General features: G+C 31.0%; 2 protein-coding genes across 2 annotated transcripts; one reads left to right on the top strand and one right to left on the bottom strand.

The window, feature by feature from the left end:
- The first annotated feature begins 472 nt into the window (after positions 1-472).
- On the top strand, positions 473-844 carry LOC137924390 (uncharacterized). The gene has a single exon (XM_068767785.1). It carries the CDS (start codon positions 473-475, stop codon positions 842-844), a length of 372 nt encoding a protein of 123 aa, XP_068623886.1.
- A 2,075-nt stretch (positions 845-2,919) lies between these two features.
- On the bottom strand, positions 2,920-21,169 carry LOC137924428 (uncharacterized). Its single transcript, XM_068767830.1, has 13 exons — positions 21,092-21,169; positions 18,328-18,426; positions 15,898-16,068; positions 14,742-14,858; positions 13,397-13,564; positions 11,001-11,189; positions 10,553-10,696; positions 6,237-6,311; positions 5,700-5,870; positions 5,017-5,133; positions 4,321-4,488; positions 3,687-3,887; positions 2,920-3,099 (listed from the first exon to the last, which is right to left on the bottom strand). Exons 1-13 carry the CDS (start codon positions 21,134-21,136, stop codon positions 2,920-2,922), a joined length of 1,845 nt encoding a protein of 614 aa, XP_068623931.1. The 5' UTR covers positions 21,137-21,169.
- Positions 21,170-21,602: the final 433 nt, after the last annotated feature.

Raw genomic sequence — 21,602 nt, 5'->3', positions numbered from 1 at the left:
GTTCATATTTATAGAGCAAAGCTGAGATGCACCTATCTATACTTTTAATGTGCAACACGACTACTTGTTGACGAGATAGGGTAGTAACCGTAATAATCGAGGTAGGATGAGATATGAATAGCTACTTGTTTTTATTATCCTGTTTAACCATTATACCACTTTTTATTTATATTATATTGAAACATTTTTAAGCATTAATTAATGATATTAGGTTTTTTATTGCCTCTAAAAATTTAAGGAATTATATCCAAAACGAGGAAAGATCAGGGAACTCACACGAAAACCGGTCGTCGGTTTTGAATGACCATATGTCGTAGAACACCACCAATATTTATTTCAAACCGTCGGGGACAACCGTCCAATTTGGTAAGTCCAACTTCGAGAAAGAGATCACTTGCTGAATCCAACTCGGATTGGCAGCATCCGAGAAGCCTGAAACCTCTGCTGGCTCAAAATACCGCAATGTTTGAAGATGAGGGTCTTTGATCGATGTGTGATACCGGTGATGACATACACCCGAGACGTGGTTACTTACGACGGGCCTCATAAGAAGGCTCAAGGTCACCCGGAGAGCAGTGTCAAATCAGTCAAATCAGCAATAAAGAGAAAAACCAAGATCACCGACGTAACTCGAAAATTTGCTCGTCTGAATCGACAGTTGGGCACATTGTTCTTGCAACCGAAAGATTACCGAAAGATTCTCGAATGGCGACCACGATCCAGCAGACGCGGTGGGACCGACGACATAGTTATGGTCGCGGGAAGTCACTCGATGCGGGCAGTTCAGGACCGCCCATCTTTGGGAGAGGAGATCTTTGTCTTGCAGTACGCGTCCACCGGCTAAAAAGAAGATGAAGAAAGACGTTTATTTCTGCCGTGAAAGAGATGATTATTACTGTTCTTTGGATTATAGTACTACACAATTAGAGAAATTAGTTCGCTTAATTAACATACCATCCCATTTCTATGGAAAGTACACGGTAACCTCTGATCTTTTTACTGTTGTTCTAAGATATCAATTAACTTTATTGCACATTAAGTTTTTATTATTCGTTCTTTCATATTATTAGTGTATTCACAACAAAGTTAATCAGTTATATTAAAACCTCTGTCTATTAAATTATGATTAAATTAGTTGTACTTTTTCATTACTGTATGTTAACTCGCATAACATTGAATATTTGCAATAGTCCTACTGCCACAGACAGGTTTTCTGCAAACAATAAAAGTAAAACAAACATGGCTTTTAAAATGTCCATTAAATCGTTAATTGAGTTTCAATAAAAACATTTAAATTACTATGCTAATTAAAATCATATGTAGGTATCAAAGTGGCGTCATGTAGTGTCAGGTTAAAGCTAGCTATTATATTTTAAAATTCTAGATAATTATTGCTTTAGTTAAACTACACATTTCATAGCTTTTGAAAACCAACCGTTCTCCTCCTAATCAAGTCGTCTCTTAAATAACAGGGGTCGCCAACCACCGATCATTCTGGATAAAATCGATGCCGAAGTTTCTTTCGCCATTTCATTTTTCAGTGTAAAAGCATACTAAAGAAGTTATCCAGGTTATATATATAGCTAACCATGCCACTTGAGTCGATAAGCTATACGGGTATTTAAACTTTTGTTAATCCAGTGAACCTGTAGCAAACTGCCCGTGCCGTAGCTCGGAGCCCTTGGACATCGTTTTGATAAAAGAGATATCAAGCTAAGCACCTTCCACATTCTTCACTTTGAACCCACGGAGTCTGCAAATGCCACTCTTATAGCAGTATTAACCAAGCCAATAAAAGTTTAAAAATATACAGCACTAAAGTTCAGTGCACCTAGTCAAACAACTTTACAAAAGTTCTATATTTACTTTTAACATTTATCAAGCTAAAACTATTTATATAATCTCTATTGTAAATTTAGTCTTCAATGACGAACAAGATACACATAAAGCAATATTAAATTATTTCTTATTAAGGTATTACATATTTATTACTCTGTATTTTACTAATTGCATCAATATTAATAGAATAAAACACTAAGAACCGATTTTATTTCTGCTTTTATTACTTCGTAGAATTAAACAAAGGTCAGTTCGAGTATTTTCGATTAATATTTATTAACATTCTTTCCACTTAATCAAGTTTAAAACTGGAAGAACGAGGAATCCCTTGTTCTTCCAGTTTTAAAAGTTCTCATTGGCGAACAGCTGGTTCTGCTATATTTCTGAGTATGCAGCGTCTACAGTTCAATAAACTCTGCATTGATATGTTGTTTCAACGTGTTGTAACGTAATAATAATATAGATAACCCTTTAGTTCAAAAAATATCTACAGTAATAATATTTCTAACTAAAAATTCACAAAAAATCGTACGTGTCTTTTGGCATAGACATTCTGTAACGTTTTCCATTGTGTGACACTGCTTCGGTCAAAACATGCTGTCAATATAATGTTATATTTCCGTTTATTAAAATATTTACGTGATATAGTTTATTATCTCTTGGATACCATTTTGTAAATACTTGACTCCTTTTTCGTTGCGTCGACTTTCATCTTGTGTCCTGTCTATCTCATCATTTTTATTGATCTACTCTTGGCAATAAGCCAGACAGTTAGATTTTGATATGGAGAGCGATTTTGATCCTTTGTTTTTTTTTATGTGCCTGACATGCAACTCTTTTTTACAAAATCATTACATAAATTAAATAATTAAAAAGTACGATGCTTTATTTAACGCTGAAGTTCTCAGCTTCAATGAAATCATTAAAATGTTGTCAACTCCAGTTTCTGACTCTATAACTATTTCTTGATTTTTTTAATTTGTGAATAATTAAAGAAACGTAATGACCATATAGGGTACGTAATGTAAAAAATAGGATAAAATAATGTTTTCAATTCGTTATAATTTTACAAGTTTAAACCTAAAACGGGTAATAAGGACTGCCCTTCGATTCAAGAAGCTCGAAGACTCTTACATTTTTATTGAATTTGTTAATTGTGTCTATTTCCTCTTTCGTTAAACTGAAGTCAAATATATCGATGTTTTTTCTTATACGTTCCTTGGTAGTCGATTTCGGTATAGGAATGGTCCCTCGATCAATCTGAAATGTTTTTAATAGTTAAAGTAAAAAGTTAAATAATATTTTTAAACTCCATTTAATCTGTTTTAGTATTAATGGACACATCTCACGCAGTAATAACAGTGGTTGCGATATATCATTAGTCAGCAAAAAGCTTAAAAACTTCTACACCTATTTCCAATTACTTTGTATGAATGTACAATAACTTCTGGTAATACAAAGTTTGAACACACAGTACAAAAATTAATTTTAATATGCAGTAATCCGAATATAGGAAACGCTTTTCCTTTGTATATTATCACAACAGTATGTTTTATTTCTGAAACTATTCATTTTCGGACAGGATTTGCCAAACAATAATTGACAAAAAATGTGCTAAACATTTACTTCTTTAAAACTTTTCATCTATTACTAATCATCATGTATAATTATAATACCAAAGTTATACTGCTCGACATTGTTATAATATTTAACTACACCAGAGGTGATCGAGTTGCTTACACCACTATTAGATCTAAGTTAACCATGTGTTAACTGTCAACTGCTATTATTGGTTATTACATCATATTTTAATCATGACCTGAATAAATGAATAAAGAAAAAAATACCAAATAGCGAAGTACTACTTGAGTAGTATTTTTCCCATATTTATTAGCAATTTTCGTTAACACAGGATCGTCCAAACTCGGCGGTATAGGATTATTATTATTTCTATGTACCATGAAGCCAAAAGGACTATAAGCTGTAACTTGAATGTCAACACTTTTGCAGTATGATATCAGATCTTCTTGTGTCAAAGTTGGATTCACCTGAAAAGTTAAATATCGGTTAAAAAAAAATATTATTCACATGGATGTTTTGAAATCGGCGTAAAATTTGAAATAGGTAGATGTAGAAATCATTTGCTGTCAACTAATGTATATTACACCTTATCCAAAAATTAATGGTTTCAGAAACAATAAATAACGTAATCATAATATAGTAACAAAAGGATTTTACAAAATTTCGATAACTATTTATTAAAGTTATTTTAATATGAAGTAATCTAAATTTGGATTAAGTATCTTCTGTCAGTCCTTGCAGATTTTATACTTTGTTGGCTTGTCTGCATTCTAATACAAAAAATATATTAATGTTACATGTTATCTGTACATTCACACTTTTATATCTTTTATACCTATTTACACGTAGCCTGTACATAAATATATTATAGTCAAAGTATCATATAACGACAAAATTTACCTCAATTTGATTGACTGCCGGTTTTATTTCACAGTTTTCTAGAACTCTGCTTATTTGATCACGATTAAAATTAGATATTCCTATAGACCTTGTCAATCCTAATTTTTTCGCATCCTCCATACCTAGCCAGGTTTCTAAATAATCAATATTCGCAAAAGAACCGTCATCCTGAAATAATGATAATTACAAATTAATTTTATTTTTCTTGGCTATCTTATTAACAAAGTCTAAAAAAATTAATAAATCATTTAATTTTCGTAATAATACGCTTCTTCTCAAATATCTCTTCATTTCTGAAAGACGTGTCCATTTTAAAACATATCAACGGAAGCAATAACAAGTTCCTTCCATACTACCCTGTAGAAGGCATAGGATAGGATAGGTTTAATAGAGAGTCCAGATATTTGACTTGTTCAGACCAGCAACCATGTCTTTGACCGTCTACTTTCCCTCGAACCATATGTTTGTCGAAGTTATTTATTTGTCAGGGAGCGATGTAGCCAAAAGAAGTCAGGACTCCTTGGTAACATATTGTTGAGGACCTGACTCTAATTTAGAACACGTCGAGGATGGACCTATTAGGGCGTCTTGTCGTCCATGTCATGTGTTACTTTTGAAATATGCTTTTGATCATCAATATACGAAAATTATTTAAAACATAAAGAGTAATAACCCAATAAATCGATATATGTTTACCTTTCGAGACACAGGACTGTGAATTAGATACAGATCTACGTAGTCCAAACCTAATCTCCTCAATGAGCCTCGAAGTGCAGGAACCACGTTCTCACGAGCGCTATGGTTGGTCCATACCTACAAGAAACATATATGGTGAATATGTTGAATTATAACAAAATTATGCAGTCGGAAGATTAAAGTTGAAACATCAATCTCTAGCTAACATCTAATTTTAAACATATTTCTTTTTTCAGATTAAATACGCTTTATTTCACTTTGGACCTCTCTATTTCCAGACTTCGTCGTTTCAAATTGTAAGGATAAATATTTTTTAGGGAATATAACTGACTTCTAGCCGATTTCAGATGTTATCATAATAACTAATGGAAACGTCGGGAACATAACAAAAACCACGATGGGATACGCTTAATTTTTTCCCGTAAATCTAAAAAGTCATTTTTTGTTGTAAATATAAAAAATAATGGTTTCTAGAATACACCATACTGCATATGTATCATATCCATATCAAAATGTCAATATCAGTAAGCAAACAATAATGTTTTAAAACGAAGCGTATGACGTCCACTCACAAACTTGACAAACGTTTGCCTATAAGTACAACTTTATTAACTATGAGTTTAGTATAATTGAATTCAATTGAGTTGCATACGCATAGGAATTTATTTCAGTGTAAACCAAACCTTTGTCGTGATGAACAATTCTTCTCTTGTCACCAAACCTCCTTTGATGGCATCAGCGATACCTTTGCCGATCTCCTCTTCATTTCTATAGTACTCCGCCGTATCTATATGCCTGTAACCAGCTTCTATAGCCCAAAAAATAGCTTGTCGCATACGGATTATGTCTTCATCCTTAAACCATTTATATTTTCAAGAAACATTTTAAAATTTTATTGAATTTTCATTTTTATTTGATTTCATTCTAACTCATTTAGTGTGGCGTCATGTAAATGTAATAATTATTAAAAATTTAAAATTAATTCTTAAATTCAGAATGACGTGGATTAAAAACTAAAAAAATATTAGCTTTTAAATTCAATATTTATATTTTGTTTCGGCCTTCAGAGTGTAAAGAAATATTATATTTTATTAACCGATTTGAATTTTATCTTTAAAGAAATTCGACAAAAATGAACATGTTAGTTGAAAGTAGATGATAGGATCTTTGTTAATATAGCCATAGGAGAAAAAAAATTAATGAAAAAAAATATGTACAACCGTTCCATAAGTTCCTAACGCAAGGATGGGTATCATATTGCCGTCATTAAGAGATTTCACAGGTACTTTAACGGTCTGTTCTGCAGCCTAAAAACAAAACATTAAGTATTTCCTAAAAACAAATAATGATATATAAAACTAAATATAATAAATAGCAGTTATAAATAATTAGGCATAAAAGAGGTTTTTATCAATGTTACTGGTTTCCACATTAAAACTCAACCTTATATGAGAACGGATAATTATACAGAAATCTTGGTTAGCGTATTATTTACTTATATTTTAATACTTTTAGTCGTTTAATAATTAAATATTAGACGTAAATAAATATTTCACCATCTTGAAATAAAATTACTAGATTAAAATTACATACCATGTTATAATTCAAGACGACGATTGCAAATGCAGCGAAGCATAAGAACTTGTACTGCAAAGGGAATGACATTACAAAAAATAATATTTTGTAATGGCAAGCGGGTTACTAGTCCTGCATTTATCTTATAATTAATTGATCGTTTTACAATGTTGCCAGTGTGACTATTCTCTTATTATTATTTGAAACTATAAATAATAATGAAGATATAAATGTTTATTTAAAAATCTGTAGTTTTTATTATTATACAGTAAACAAGTTTTCCTTCATTAATTGTACACAACGCATTAATGAAATAATAATGATAAATGATCATCTCATAATCAGCGTTTTAATTAGAAAGTAATCTTTTGAATATTTTAGGATCAAAATATTGGACCATTGATTGAGTTTGTGACAAATTAATTACCTTATAAACTTCTAACTTCTTTACCAAATTATTAATAGATTATTGTAACGATTATATAAATGGCCAGTTGCAATAGAAATTCTAGCAACATAGCAATAATAATATCGAATAAATATGATTTTGCCAAAATAACTAAGACAGTTTTCTTTGATTGTAAATTAAAATATTTATTAAAAACTTTTCGCAATGAACTTGTAGCGACTTTCCCGTTTTACTTGATATTGTAAGTTCCAAAACACCACGACATATAAGCCTATTAGTCTCCTAAAAACTGTTCAGAAATTCTACGAAAGATTATTCTTACTCAGGTTAGGAAATTTATGAAAGCAAAAGGTCTCCCTATCCCTGAACAGTTTGGTTTCAAACAAATGCCAAGTGTACGAATGGATCCAACACAGGAGCAATCTTTCTCGACATGGCTAAAGTGTTGGAAAAAGTCTGGCATAATGGACTCGTATACACCTGGACCTAGCTCATATAGTTATACAGCTCCCTCTCGTATGCATACTACGAGACTTCCTCAGTGATAAAATTTTCAGTATCACGTCGAGAGTGTCTGCTCTCGATTACTTCCGTTTCGAGTGGGTGTAGCTCAAGGATCGGTCCTCGGGCCGGTTCTATATACGCTTTAAACCAATGACATCCTCGTGTCAAGAATGTAGAGTTCGCCCTATTCACAGACCACATCTACATTTACACTTCTGGTGTCCCCCCAACGCAGTCGCCGTCTCTGTCGTCATCGAAGACCTCAAATAGTCCGGTCTCCCGATCCTATATGCTAAGCGGATGTTATCGACGAATCAACAGTTCAAGCTAAGGTCCCCTCGTGAGGCCATGAGCCTAGTCACTCTAAGGAGCTGCCTATAGTACAAGACTTTCCTAGTTATGAGGGTTCAAAATTTAATACCATTATTATAACTCTCATAAAACTTATTCTAAATGCCTTTACCACATTACTGCTTTAAACACGCACACATAGATAGAAGCAAACTTAAATGTACATACACACACGGGCTCTTACGTACTAATACTTCTTATGATATTAATTTTTATCCTTTTGTCTTTTAAATCCATCGATATGAAGAAGGAGTGAATACTGGTGTCTTGCGCTACCTGTAGCTATTGATTACTCGCGACTTTGACTATGTTGTCGGTCCTCCTACTGGGGGGCCTACCGACGCCGCGCCTATCTGCTAGTGTTTACCACTTGAGCACCTTTCGACCCAAACGACTTTCACACGAGCGGTGTGCCTTCTCCAACTGAAGACTTTTTGTAACTACGACTTTGATTGTACTGCGGATCTTCTCATTCCTAAGTTTTAACACTTTGAGAATGAACACTGGGAATACATTTGCTTTGCGGAAGAGTGCCATCCGAGCAATTAACAGCTTACAGCTGCGAACCTCCTTGAGAAAACGAATGAATAATCTTAATGTGGCCTCAAAATTTATGACAATAGTTTGTACGTTTACAATAATTACAATAAATTCAAAATAATACGGGACGTCCATAGTGCAATTAAAAGACATCGTGAACAATTTATTATACCGAGATTACGATTGTTAAAAATTTCTGATTCGATTGTTATTAACAGAATCAGATTAATTCGTTAAATTGCACGAGACATTATTGGACTACAATTTATAAAATTCAAAACGCATTTTAACAGTAAAAAAGGCATACCTATTACTAAATAAACGAATATTTAAATGACAAGAATCCTAGACAATGATGACGCTTGATAATTTGGTTTTCATTTAGGCTATGTCTGTCAGAAAGTGTATGTGCATAAATCCTATTGTATAAACCACATTGTTAAACTTTTTTAAAAGGTATGTTCTTATGGAGTTCTTTCCTGCTTCTTCTTCACAATCATAACACCCTGCAAAGCAGTTTAAAAAAAATTGACGATCAATAAAAGTCCTGTTAAAATTCCAATGTGTGTCCATAAATAAATTTAGCCTTTATCTTTACGGACAAACGAATATCAATTCAGTTTTTGTAACCAGTAAATAATATATTTTAATGTTTCGTAAATATTCTTTTTTATTTTGTCCGTTCAGAAATAGAGATCTATAGGCGAACGAAGTTAACCGTCATAGTCACGTTAGACTATTGGCAAGTAAATAGCAGTGGGCGGGCCATAAAGCGCGCGGAACAAAATTATTCCGTGGCCTTAAGGCTCTAAAGTTGAGTTGAAGAAAAGAAAATTCACCTTGTTATTATCATTGAAAAACGGCAAAAAGCCACTAGCCACTTCCAACTGGTCCTATAGGAAATTTAATGGAAGTTCTATGTCTAAGAATAGATTTAATTTAAATTCAATTAATAAATTTATAAATTAACATGTGTTTTTAATTTAAGTTTTAACACTAAACTTCATTACAGTTAGAAATTTACAGGAAATCAATATCAGGTAAGTAGGGTGTCTACCCTACACGGAAAAACATGGAACGGGGTCTACGACACAAAAAAGTTTGGGGAACTCTGATCTAGATAAAGTAATGACTATGAAAGTAATATGTGGTGAGTGACCAGAGGTCAGCAATCTTTTTAATTAACGGGCCAATTTAAATTATAATTTTTTTTGGCTAGCCGCATAATAATTAACAAAACTATATTTATAAGAAAACATAAGAAACAAAAAAATATAAAATTTTATGAAAATTATAGATTTCATTAACAAATTTTAATGTCATTTCTAATTAAAAATGTTTTTTTTCTCTTCTAATTAAAAGTTGTTTTTTTTTATTAAAATTTCATTGTTAAAAATTATTTTCAATTTTTCGAAAACATACATACTTCCGAACAAGGACTAATTAACTTTGCACATCTCGTCAAAATCGGAAAATTGTAAAAAAGTCGCTGTTTCGAGAGAAAACTTTTTAAATTGTAACAAACATGTATTTAGTACCATCTTATTGTAATTAATGGTATAACAATACATTGATAGGAGTAAATTGATAGAATTTATTCAGTTTAATAAATGCTTAGCGGGCCGCATGTACATGTTTAAAGAGCCGCAAGTAGCCTCCGAGCTACGTGTTGCTCATCCCTGGACTATGTTATACAGATGCAATTATAATAACAGTAATTACCTAATTTAGGTTTTTAAATACTTGTTCATATAATAAATATATACCTTACATACAGTAACTACGAGTATATACCTTAAAGGTTTAATTTTAAAATAACATATATATTTCGTAACTTATTTGTGAAAATTTTAAACTCTAAACGATGACTGAACTATTCTATATTGACATTTTAATTTCCATTATTTTCATTAGATGTGCCATTTAATAAATGATATAGTTGTGTAAATCATTTTCGAAATCACATCGAAAACCTGAAAAGGGGTCAGTAAATTACGATTCAAATTAATAATATAAAACTATAACTTTATTATATATTAAGCCTTATAAGTTATTCCTGTTGAAATTGATTAAAATAGTCTTCTGTTCTGTGTGAGTAAACTGATACAGTCTCTATTCCTTTTCAAACGGATAGAAAGGATAATCTTTCCATTCAACCGGATTGATCACCCGCTTGTTCGTGTTATAATTGCTTAATGTAGCGACTTCTTTCTCGGTTAGACTAAAGTTGAACAAGTCTATATTCTGCTCTATCCTCTTTTGGTTGGTAGACTTAGGAATCGGAACCACCCCGCGCTCGATCTAAAAAGTAAATAAAATTGTTATATAAGCGACACCTTGAGGCAAACTTTTGGATGCTTTAAATAAAAACTAGAAATAATAACAAAGGAAATGTATCAAGAAATTTAAAACAATTTACAGAGTGATAGATTATATGTGGAAAAGCTTTACAGACTGAATGTATTGCCAATTTGTCAATATTTTTTGAAACTGTTATAAATTTAAGTATATACTTTGCAGTTAAACAATTATAAATTTCAGCAAACTTTAAGAGTAATGTCAATGTTGTTGTTGTGATTACTAAATAAACTTCTTTTTTACTTACCAGATATCTCAGAATTATTTGAGTGAATGACTTCTCGTATTTCTCGGCTATCTTAAGGAGATTATCTCTGTCCAACCTCTGCTTTGTGTCTCTGCCTACGAAAAATCCGAAGGGACTGTATCCCATGACTGCGATACCATTCTGTCTGCAGAAGGCGACCATTGCCTCTTGCGTGAACGTTGGACTGACCTGGAAAATGAGCTTTGTTAGTTATATTGTTAATAATAATGTTGTCACGATATATCTTCTCATCTAATATCCCTCTTTTTTTTAATGGCTTTTAGGTTGCCTCTCGCTCTCCCCTATAGCATTTATGGGACAGGGCATTACAATGTCATTTATAATACATTATATCCTTAATTAAAATAATTATTAACTTTCACAATTTAACAATTTTTGCACATTTACATAAGTTTCAGTTTTGATTTTATTTCAGATTTTTATGTCACATTATATTTTTTTTTATTTATTTAACTTCCTATCAGACTTGTAATATTTTTTTTTCTTTTATTAATTCGTCCTCAATTATCACTCTGCACCATCAAATATCACTTAGTGTCTTAAGACGAAGGTCATCGACCAACATTGTGTTACTAATGGTGACGTATGGTAGTGAACCATGGTATCCCACTTCAGGCCACATTGGCTCTCACTGTCCCTCAACGAGTCAAAGTGAAAAAAGTTCAGGATTTATTAACGAAATCGAACCAGGAATAAGTAGATCGGTTGACGAACAGTAGTAATGGACGTAGATCAGCGGATTAGAGATCAGGCTACATAGCGCTGAATATATCACCTATGGAACCTTAAGGTTCTAGAGATGAGACACGCACGAGTTCACGAGCTAGAACAGACCGCAACCGACCAGTCCTGTTGGCAATCTCTAAAATAAGGTTCCAAAGATATTTTCCTGTTCAAATACTTTATGTGAATTGTAAAAAATATGTATAAAATTATCCTTAGTCATAAATAAATAAGTAAGGAAACCGTTACAGCCGAGTCAAAAGCTCTCTCTAATTAAAGACTGTAATGCTACAATAAAATCATTATAAGTGAAATATTAGTCATAAAATTCAGTAAATAATTAATTATTTTTTATTTTAAATATCTGTGTATTTTGTTAAATTTAAATGTGATTATTATGTAAATCTTATATTATTAAAACTTAGGTCAACAATAGGTCGCTTGCTTAACGACATGGCTAACCCTGATCTAGAAAAACCGAGCATTTAAGTAAAGAAGCTTTCAAATCTTTTACTTTCTGAAAACACCTTGTCGGCATCTTTTCCTATTAATATTTCCTATTATTTTTTAATTGACAATATAATATAGTAGCGTTCAGAAAATCAACATGGTAATTTGCATAACTTGTTAAAATCAATGCAATTACTTTCCGAATGCTTCTCATAAATGCCAAGGTCATATTTGTTTTCCTCTACAATACGAGATAAATAATGGCTATCAAATAGTTTGGTAATATTAATCATACAATTTAAATGCAAATTTATATTAGTGCATACGAATTTGAGAACCATAAACTGTTTGGTGGAAGCTTATAAATATACAAACACAATGTAATGATCGGTATGTTTCAGGTAATTTTAAATCGAATTACAGTTATTCTTCAGAACGTTCATAAAAACGTATAAAAATCTTTGAAAGGCTTAGTGTGTTTGGCACGAAGTTCCAGTCACAACAATTAACGTAATTTGAAATGCTTTACAACGAAATTTAGTTTATATAATTTTTTCTCCTTCTTTATGGGCCCTTAACGACAAGCCAATTTATTTATTCTTTACGTGGATGGTAAGAAACAAAAATAAAGGAAAACAATCAAAAGTGTTAGGTGTCCAATGTTACATATGCTACGTACAAAAACTTGAAAGTATCATTTACGATTTTTATCATCATCTCAATCATTGTAATTTCAACTGTAGAACATCCAGTACTGTGTATGGCCGCCTCAATAGATTTCCAATAGGACCGGTTGGAAGCGGTATGCATTCGGTGTCTTTCAACTGCTTAACAAGGTCCTCCGTCTACCTTTTAGGCGTGTAAGTGTTTTTGATACCGTATTATTCTATCCTATCCGAGGAAACCGATGTCCAGCTGTTTTATGGCTGAATTGACAATAATGTTGATGAAGTCCGAATGCTTCCTAAAAAGTTTTAATTACAAAATCCTTCGCAATACTGTATTTACGCTTTTCATTTTGAAATTTGGATATTAGCCTGGTTTTTCTACCTAAAGCTCCATTAAAATACAATACTGATTGTAGAAAACTATTTGGAAAGTATAACAGCTCTAAAAAGGCCTGATAGAAATTCTTTTCGACCTAGCGAAAGTGTATTATATATATATATATATATATATATATATATATATTCCTATTTTACCTCAACTTCATTGACGACAGGAATGGTTCTACTGTTGGCCAGCAACCTTTGCAACTGCTCGATATTAAAGTTAGAGACCCCGATGGACTTGGCGAGGCCGAGCGCCTTCGCGTCCTCCATACCACGCCAAGTGTCTAGATAGTCAACATAGTCAGGCGATCCGTCTTCCTGAAAGATAACATTTTTTATTAAAGATGAATAATCAGATTTGCTATCAATTAATGTAAAGTATCTATGATATAATAAAAAGACAAGTTTCAGAAATGATAAAAATGTAAAAATAAAAAATGTAAAAAGTAATTCCGATTACTACTAAAAAAATTTATGTAACTTATTTGAGAGTGATATAGATTGATTGCAAATTCGTGTATAAACTTGAAAGCGTTTTTTCTGACAAGTAAGCTAAACATATGCCCTTCACATCCTTTTTTATCTCTGCAATCATAGAGACTAGAAATGTACTGAGAACTTACTTACTTAATATTATTTATTTTACACGTTAGGATACATTTAAATAATTTCATAATAATAAACAAAAAAGTACAATGGGCGGTCTTACCAAACGAGGCATTCTCGTACAAACAACCATAGTATGGAATCAGTAGAAGCATGAGTAATGGGTAATTAACGTGTACAAAACATACATAAATAAAGACATATAAATTTTACTATACATTTACTTATTATATATGTATGAGAATATTTTGTGTCACGAGTAGGTATCAGCTAAGAACGGAATTTATGCAATTTTACCCAAAATGGGGTTCAGGAGGCGGACATTAAGTTCGCAAAGCAGGCAGGGGACATCTAGTACTCTATAATTTTAAGAAATTAAGGGATTCGTCGGTATATAAACGTTATGTAATTGTTAGTACGTGAACTAATCAATTTTCAACCAAATTGAAAACCATAAAACTTGATCACGTTAGTAAATATTTAGATTCAAGTGTAATGTTTATTTATATTGTAATGTTGAAATACTAAAATTATATATTACAACATTACTTTTAAATTTAAACAATATATTGTGGGCTTTTCCCAGATTAACGCGATAATAAACCTTGAAGCTTTAAGTTCAAGGATGTCTTCTGTTGATTTGATTCTAGTTTCTACCAAATGAGGCGCTTCTGTCGCTTGACGTACAGATGTTATCGATTTGACTAGTATTAAATAAACCAAGTAGCAGTGCTTCGTAATTATATAGTTACAAATTTTTATACGCCTGCTAGTACGATTGTATAAAGAATGTTAATGTTAAGATAACAATTTTGGATATTATAAGTTAAATAGTAAGTTACGGGAATATATAAATACTAAAAAATATAAAGTAATTTTGATTACTCACTTTCATAGAAATGGGAAAATGTATCAAAAACAGATCGACGTAATTTAAGCCTAAACGTTTTAGCGATTCCTTCAACGCCGGCACGACCTGCTCTCTTCGATGCTTATCATTCCAAAGCTAAAAAATAATAAAAAAACTAATTAAATAAAAAATAATCAAATTACTAATTCCTACTACATTAATTTTTTATCCTTGTTTTCCAACAAATATGTACATCACTGACGTCTCTCATATCACAGCCACTCCAAAAAATCTATAGCGTATCATGTGGTACGTTATACATTCATTGTTGCGGGTGCGGCGCTAAATATAAAATTTCACTAAAGTACTGCCAACCCAACATTTAAAGTCAGATGAGTGAATAGTCAAACATAAACTGACGATAAATAGTTCATACAGGAATATATGATTCTTTCCATATAGCTAGGTTCAGCACTCCGTTTGGGCCATCTAGATATACAATATCTCGCAAACACGAAAATCTAGTTAAAAAGAGTTTTTAATTGGATATTTACAACTTTGATATATTACAGAGAGTCAGAAATAAAACGAAATACACCACAAAAAACAAGATCAAATTTATATATTCATAAATTATGATTTCAGTCATAGGCCGCCCACAGCTGGACTTACCTTAGCTGGACGGATCCACATAAATTTCCAAACGATTTTATTATTAAATAATTATAAACTACATATTGATATTGCAGTTATATAATCCACGACTCTAATGTAACATTAAACCAATATTTATGAGCTTTATAATAACATACAATATAATCCTTAATATATTTCAAGCCTATAAAAATTGTTAAAAGGCTCTCATTGCGTGGCCAATGACCCTCACAGAATGATGCAAAGAAGGTCTTATACGGCATGTTCTGGTTTCATTCGTACCTAGCTTTCTAGTTTCGCATACAAACACTCACTCACACATAAACACTCTCTCACACACTTCAATATTTTACTATTTCACTCTTTATTATTTTCGTCTCGTATATGAAATTTTCTAACTACGTCCCTATTCAAAATTAGGCATTGCTAACTATGACACAGATTGTAACTTCTTAACTTAGCAACAATCAACCGTAGTCTTGATCTAAATATTTTATACGAAACAAATAAATATTGATAATTAGTTACAATAAAGTTTTACCTTAGTGGTAACAAAAACGTCGTCTCTAGTGACAATATTTTTTGCAATAGCCTCAGCTATACCTTGCCCCACTTGTTCTTCGTCTTCGTACACTGCAGCCGTATCGATGTGTCTGTATCCCGCTTGCAACGCCCAAAATACCGCCTTCCTCACCTCATCGACTGATTCATTCTTTAAAAAAAACCACACAACTTACATATCGATATAAAAACGTTTAATTACATCTTCGTTATTAAACCAGTAATAGGACACGCTTTGGCGATTAAAACATGGCGAAACATTCATAAAAGGCAATATGGCTTTACGCATTATACAGTTAGCTATGATCGTTAAAAACCTATTTTATGTTAGTCATATTTTTTTAAACTAAATTTTTGTGTAATATCAAAACATACACATTTTTACATACACAATATACTGGGTAATTGGAAATAGATGTAAAAGCTTTTCTATGAATAGTGTAAAGATGTAAATGAATTTAGAAGACAACGTATAATGTAGTAAGAACAATCGTTTTCTGAATTCGATGTTAAAATTGTTAAAATTAATTATTGTTTACTATATATCCCTGCAGACTTTTTACTGCTAGAAGTTATTGGATTGTCGCATTCCAATTGAATGATAAATTAATGTATTATATTATATTTCAGAGTGTTTACTTTACAGTTGGACACGGGCATCGCAAAACCGTAATAGATCTTTTGAGGAAACCTATTTCTTTCAGTGTGTGCCCATCAGCTGAGATGATGATTACTTTATACATGATGATGAAAAGTAGGTATAAAAGTGCAAAGGTTGCTTATAAATGAGCTATATATTTAGCCCTTCACAGATTTTACACGTATAACCACACAACTTTTATGTTGAAACATCCTGTATTCTGTTTACAACATACCTAATAGTACATTCTTTCTTCGATAAACATGTCAAAGCCTGTTTAATAGACTATACATATTAGTTTATATGACATAAATGACGATGGTTAAGCGTAAATATCATAGCGGAACCCATCGTAAATTAAACTTTAATTCTTAGTAATAATAGTCAATTTAAAAAATCACTCATTAAGGGTTTACGTAAATATCATTGTAGTGTGTTGAACTCGCGTCAGTAAATTGCGTTCAAATAACATTACCTTAAGTATATATAAAAGGAAATTATTATTTTATTATTTTAATTTCAATCGAGTGCGTTTTTTATAATGTACAGGTGATTATATATAATTGTAAAAGCTTTAAAGGGATGAATTTATATCTCGTTATGTCGATTACTGTATGACAGACTTTATTCAATAAACCGATGTTTTCAGTAATTAAAAAAAAACTAATGATAATACAAAAATGAAAAAACGTTTTCATAATTCGAATTACTACATATGAAAATTAATTATTATTTACATTCTGTCCTTGCAAACTTTATACTGTCAGTCATATTTTAATTAAAAAAATAATATAATATATTTCAATATTATACACCTTTTAAGGCTTTTTAACAATCATCCTGTATTTGTATCAAATTCAAACCTTTTATATAAATTTAAACTACGAGTAACAATATATTACAATAATTCTGTAAACCTTAAAGTTATGCAACTGATAATTATTATGATCTTCATACATTATTAATCTTTTTGAGTATTAGACGAAAACCCGTTATAAAACGTCATTCTCCTCGGCTTATTATTATAACATGCTGGTTTTTGAAATATTAATCACTGTAGCTCAAATTATTCAACGGCACGTGTACATTACAATGTACGTAACGATTTTAAATTATAGATACAAGTACTTGTAATTCTTAAATAACTAGTATGGGACTAATAAATTTTATGATATTTTTTTACGGAAATAGATGTAAATATTTTTGTTAGATAAACAATTTCACTAATAAAATGAATGTGTGTTTCAATGTATTATTGAAATTATTTTCCAAATAGACAAAATGAGCAAAAAAAATTAATATATATTATCTTATACAATCCAAACATGTTGATGTAAAAAAGATGCCGCACAAATTTTTCCACTTGTGCCATTAATTTTTTTATCTTATTACCTCTTATAATTTTAATAATAAATTTTATGTAATAAAAACTGTATAATACTGGCAAACCATTTACAAAGACTAAATCAGCTGTTTAAATTAAAAAATGGTAAAGATTGAATATGACACGTTCATTTTATTTACACGCTTAAAATTTGTATTGAAACTATTTTTGTATCTATATTATTTGACTTCGAAGATGCAGTCTACGTATTTAATTTGTATAAACAAAAGAAAAATGATTTTTTTTTTCTAAAAAATACACATTTCATGAAATAGTATTCAACCATGACCTTTTTTTGAAAAAAAGTAGAGTCGTTGACAAATGTTACGTATGTTAAATTTAAAAAGAAATCGACTCTGTTGATTGTGTCGTAATTGTACAGTTACCTCCTTGGCAGTACCTCTACCGGTTCCCAGGGCAACGATAGGCATTAGGTTTCCATCATTCAACTCCACACAAGGCGCTCGCGAAGCCGCATTCGACATCTGTAATGTTACGTGATTAGCATTAGCTGGCATTTTCCTCTTAGCACATAACTATCATTCTATAATACAGAATTCTCAGAGATATATATGCATATGTCGATACGAAGAAAAAATAATTAAGAAATGGTTGCACAATAGTACATAAATAAAAATTATATCATTATTAAGTTCATACGAGATATTTTCTGATAAATAATAATGTATTAAAATAAATGACGTCAATTTGTCATAACTTCTATTATATTATTTAGAAAAATACTTGGACAATATTTAGCAATTTATTAGCTGAATTTTTTTAAGTACTTTTGTATTTTCTAAGTTATGTATTGTGTTCTGAGGCACGGTTGTTCAAACCACGGTTCGCCAACGACATGGAGCTCGTTTTCTGCTTTTTGCGCTTCTCTCGCAGAATGTTAACATGATAGAAATGCATTTAAAACTTACTATAAAGTGTAAGTAAATAGTTTTAATATTACTCCTTCTTTCCAGGATACAATGTTAGGACAACGTTAGGATTAAAGGAGCATTTAAATTTTAATAGTTGAATATAGATGTTATCTCTATTTTACATCGTGTTACGTATTATTATGATATTAGTTTTATTTAATGTTATTTTGTAAAAGATCAAACATATTTTGCAAAGATGCATGACTTAAGATACACATTGTATGTGTTTTCAACGTTACTGGTAATTATTTCTTGTGTAACCCTTTTGGAAAAATTAAAAAATAAAAAATTTAATACAATACCTCAAACTATAAGAATTTATATATAAAACCAGTTAACTTTTTAAAAGTATTAATTATTTCTTATATTCGGCACATTTAAACAGTTTGCCGACGCATGTGCTTAGGTAAATATCTATAAATATCTAGGTCAGTAAAAGGCGTTTAGACTCAGGCTGAGCTGGAAAAGTGTGTGCTTTTTATTTAATTCGCAGTGTAATAGTTATTTATCATTATCACCATTACAGCCTATCAATCACATCATTACATATTATAACGAGAGAACTAGCTACATAAACTCCACTTTACATTTGAATATGTAAACACTTAGCTATTATTGTAGACTGTGAATATTTTAATACAAACAAACAAAGAGACCTAAGTTTCTAGGATTATACCCTGCATAGCAAATGGTTATTTAAATATAAGCTAATGTTTGTAAACTGGTCACAAGAAAAAATAAAACGACTTGTTAGTGGCAATATCAATTAACCTAATTCAATCCAAGTGTGTAACCAATCACATACGATTTAAAATTTCGCCATTTATAATACCCGGTGTATGTACAACACTTACTTCCGTCGTGACAAAGATTAAACTCATTCAATTTAACGAACTTTGCAACTAAACAAGCATGTTATATCTTTCCAAATCTAAATTTGAAAGTTATGTAATATTTAAAATATTTTTCCTTAAGTTTTTAACATTTACCTACTAAGTTTGAATCATAATTGATACAAACTAAGAAATGTCAAGACAACAAGTGGCAGCAAAACGGCCGATTGGAAAAAAGATACGATATTAAATCACATCATAGCAACCTATCAAGCCCAGTTGTATCACCTTCGAATTAGATCTCTTTTGGTCATCTTTGTGGAACTAGAGGGAATAAAGAAGTTCGGCCTTCGCCCAAGCTTCCCAAAATCCTAATCGCATCCCTAACCAGTCAAGTGTTTAATATAAAAGCTCTTAGGGAAAGGTTCGAATTTTATTACAAAATTAGACATTTAGGTAGTCAGATCTCAAGGCATTGACAGTTCTAAAACGTTAAAATTCTCAAAGACATAAAAGCAAGCCGTCTGATCGTCAGTTACGAAAACTAATCATTACATCTATTTCCTTTGTCCTTAGATTTGTCGACATTACTTAAACGTACTAACTGTTGAGAATTTTTTTATTTTATTTAAAATTCGTCACGTACAACCATCATCCCTGCAACTGTGGACCTCTGGGAGTCCCTTAATTAAAAATTCAAATAAATATCTCAATTTTTATATTATGAAAACTGGCCTATGTGAAATCGACGCTATGTACTGATAAAACTATATTATTTACTAAGCCTAGTTGTAACATTTAAACGATTTAAAAAACACTTCTGATATGAATTCTCTGTTTTATAGTAACTAAAGTATGCTTGTAATAGCATCTATCATATTATTATGTATATGGATATTAAAATTCGATAAACATCATATATAAATTTGAACAACCTTGCTCTTTTAAAATTGATTTATTTGCTAACATCCTTGAATTTATAAAGAGTGTCGACATTTGTTACAACTAAAATAATATTTGGTAAACAATGTTTTTATTTTATAATTAATTGAATAAAAACTTTTTTTTGGATCGCAAATTCAAGGTTTAATATCCGTATAAATTTCAAAAAACCGCCGTAAAACAGACCATTTAATTTCGATACGTCCAATTAAATCCGATAAATTGTTCTTAATTTTCTTTAAAAAATATAAAACATGTTGCTGCAAAAAATATTAACGTATAACCATTTACATCCTATAGTAGAGTATAAAATAATTGTAAACAGATTAAAAAATAAATTAAAAACTTATGGTCACCTTTTAGTAATTTAACCTCACTGGTATATATATTAAAATTTTGCAAAGAAAACAATAATTCATGTAAAATATTCAAAAAAGACTTACGCAAAACAGAGAGAGGATAGTAAGCGTTGATACTAGAAGAGCCATGTTGTCCGTCCAAATGTTACGACAACACTGATCTTGCCATCTCAAACGCGTGTATATATGAGAAAAAAAATCGCACCTTCTTGAATGTCAATGTACTTACTGGCTTAGCTATAGATAATTGTTAGATTAAGAACGCCATTTGAAATTATAATGATACAGAAAAAAAACTTACCGAACAGACATTATTTTTTTTATTCCATAGTCTTTATTTTCCTAATCACGTTTAACGAAAATATATAAAAACTATTTTATCGTTCAAATCATTTCCATTGTGACAAAGTTCAATGGCCTCATCTATGTTGTCAAATATACTTTTAACTCGGATCTCAAATTTATTTTAAGCCAAGAAACTGTTTACTTTTTTTTTAAAAAACTAACGGTTTTTGTAAAACACCGCAAGAAACCTTTTAGCGGTCTAAGAATTATTTGCAAAATGGTTACCTGTCTTCGACTACGTTAACAACAG

This window comes from Battus philenor, unplaced genomic scaffold (assembly GCF_028537555.1).
Source record: "Battus philenor isolate CCGP_79_NKW_IND1 unplaced genomic scaffold, ilBatPhil1.0.hap1 SCAF_23, whole genome shotgun sequence".
Classification (NCBI taxonomy): domain Eukaryota; kingdom Metazoa; phylum Arthropoda; class Insecta; order Lepidoptera; family Papilionidae; genus Battus; species Battus philenor.
Note: the sequence above shows the minus strand (reverse complement) of the source record. Positions and strands in the feature narration are given on the sequence as shown.

Coding starts and splice junctions, on each gene's coding strand:
- LOC137924428 (XM_068767830.1), bottom strand. CDS start 21,136: ATGGCTCTTCTAGTATCAACGCTTACTATCCTCTCTCTGTTTTGC. Junction 16,069..18,327: donor GTAGAGGTACTGCCAAGGAG/GTAACTGTACAA, acceptor TTTTTTTTAAAG/AATGAATCAGTCGATGAGGT. Junction 11,190..13,396: donor CTGTCGTCAATGAAGTTGAG/GTAAAATAGGAA, acceptor CTCATTTTCCAG/GTCAGTCCAACGTTCACGCA.
- LOC137924390 (XM_068767785.1), top strand. CDS start 473: ATGAGGGTCTTTGATCGATGTGTGATACCGGTGATGACATACACCCGA.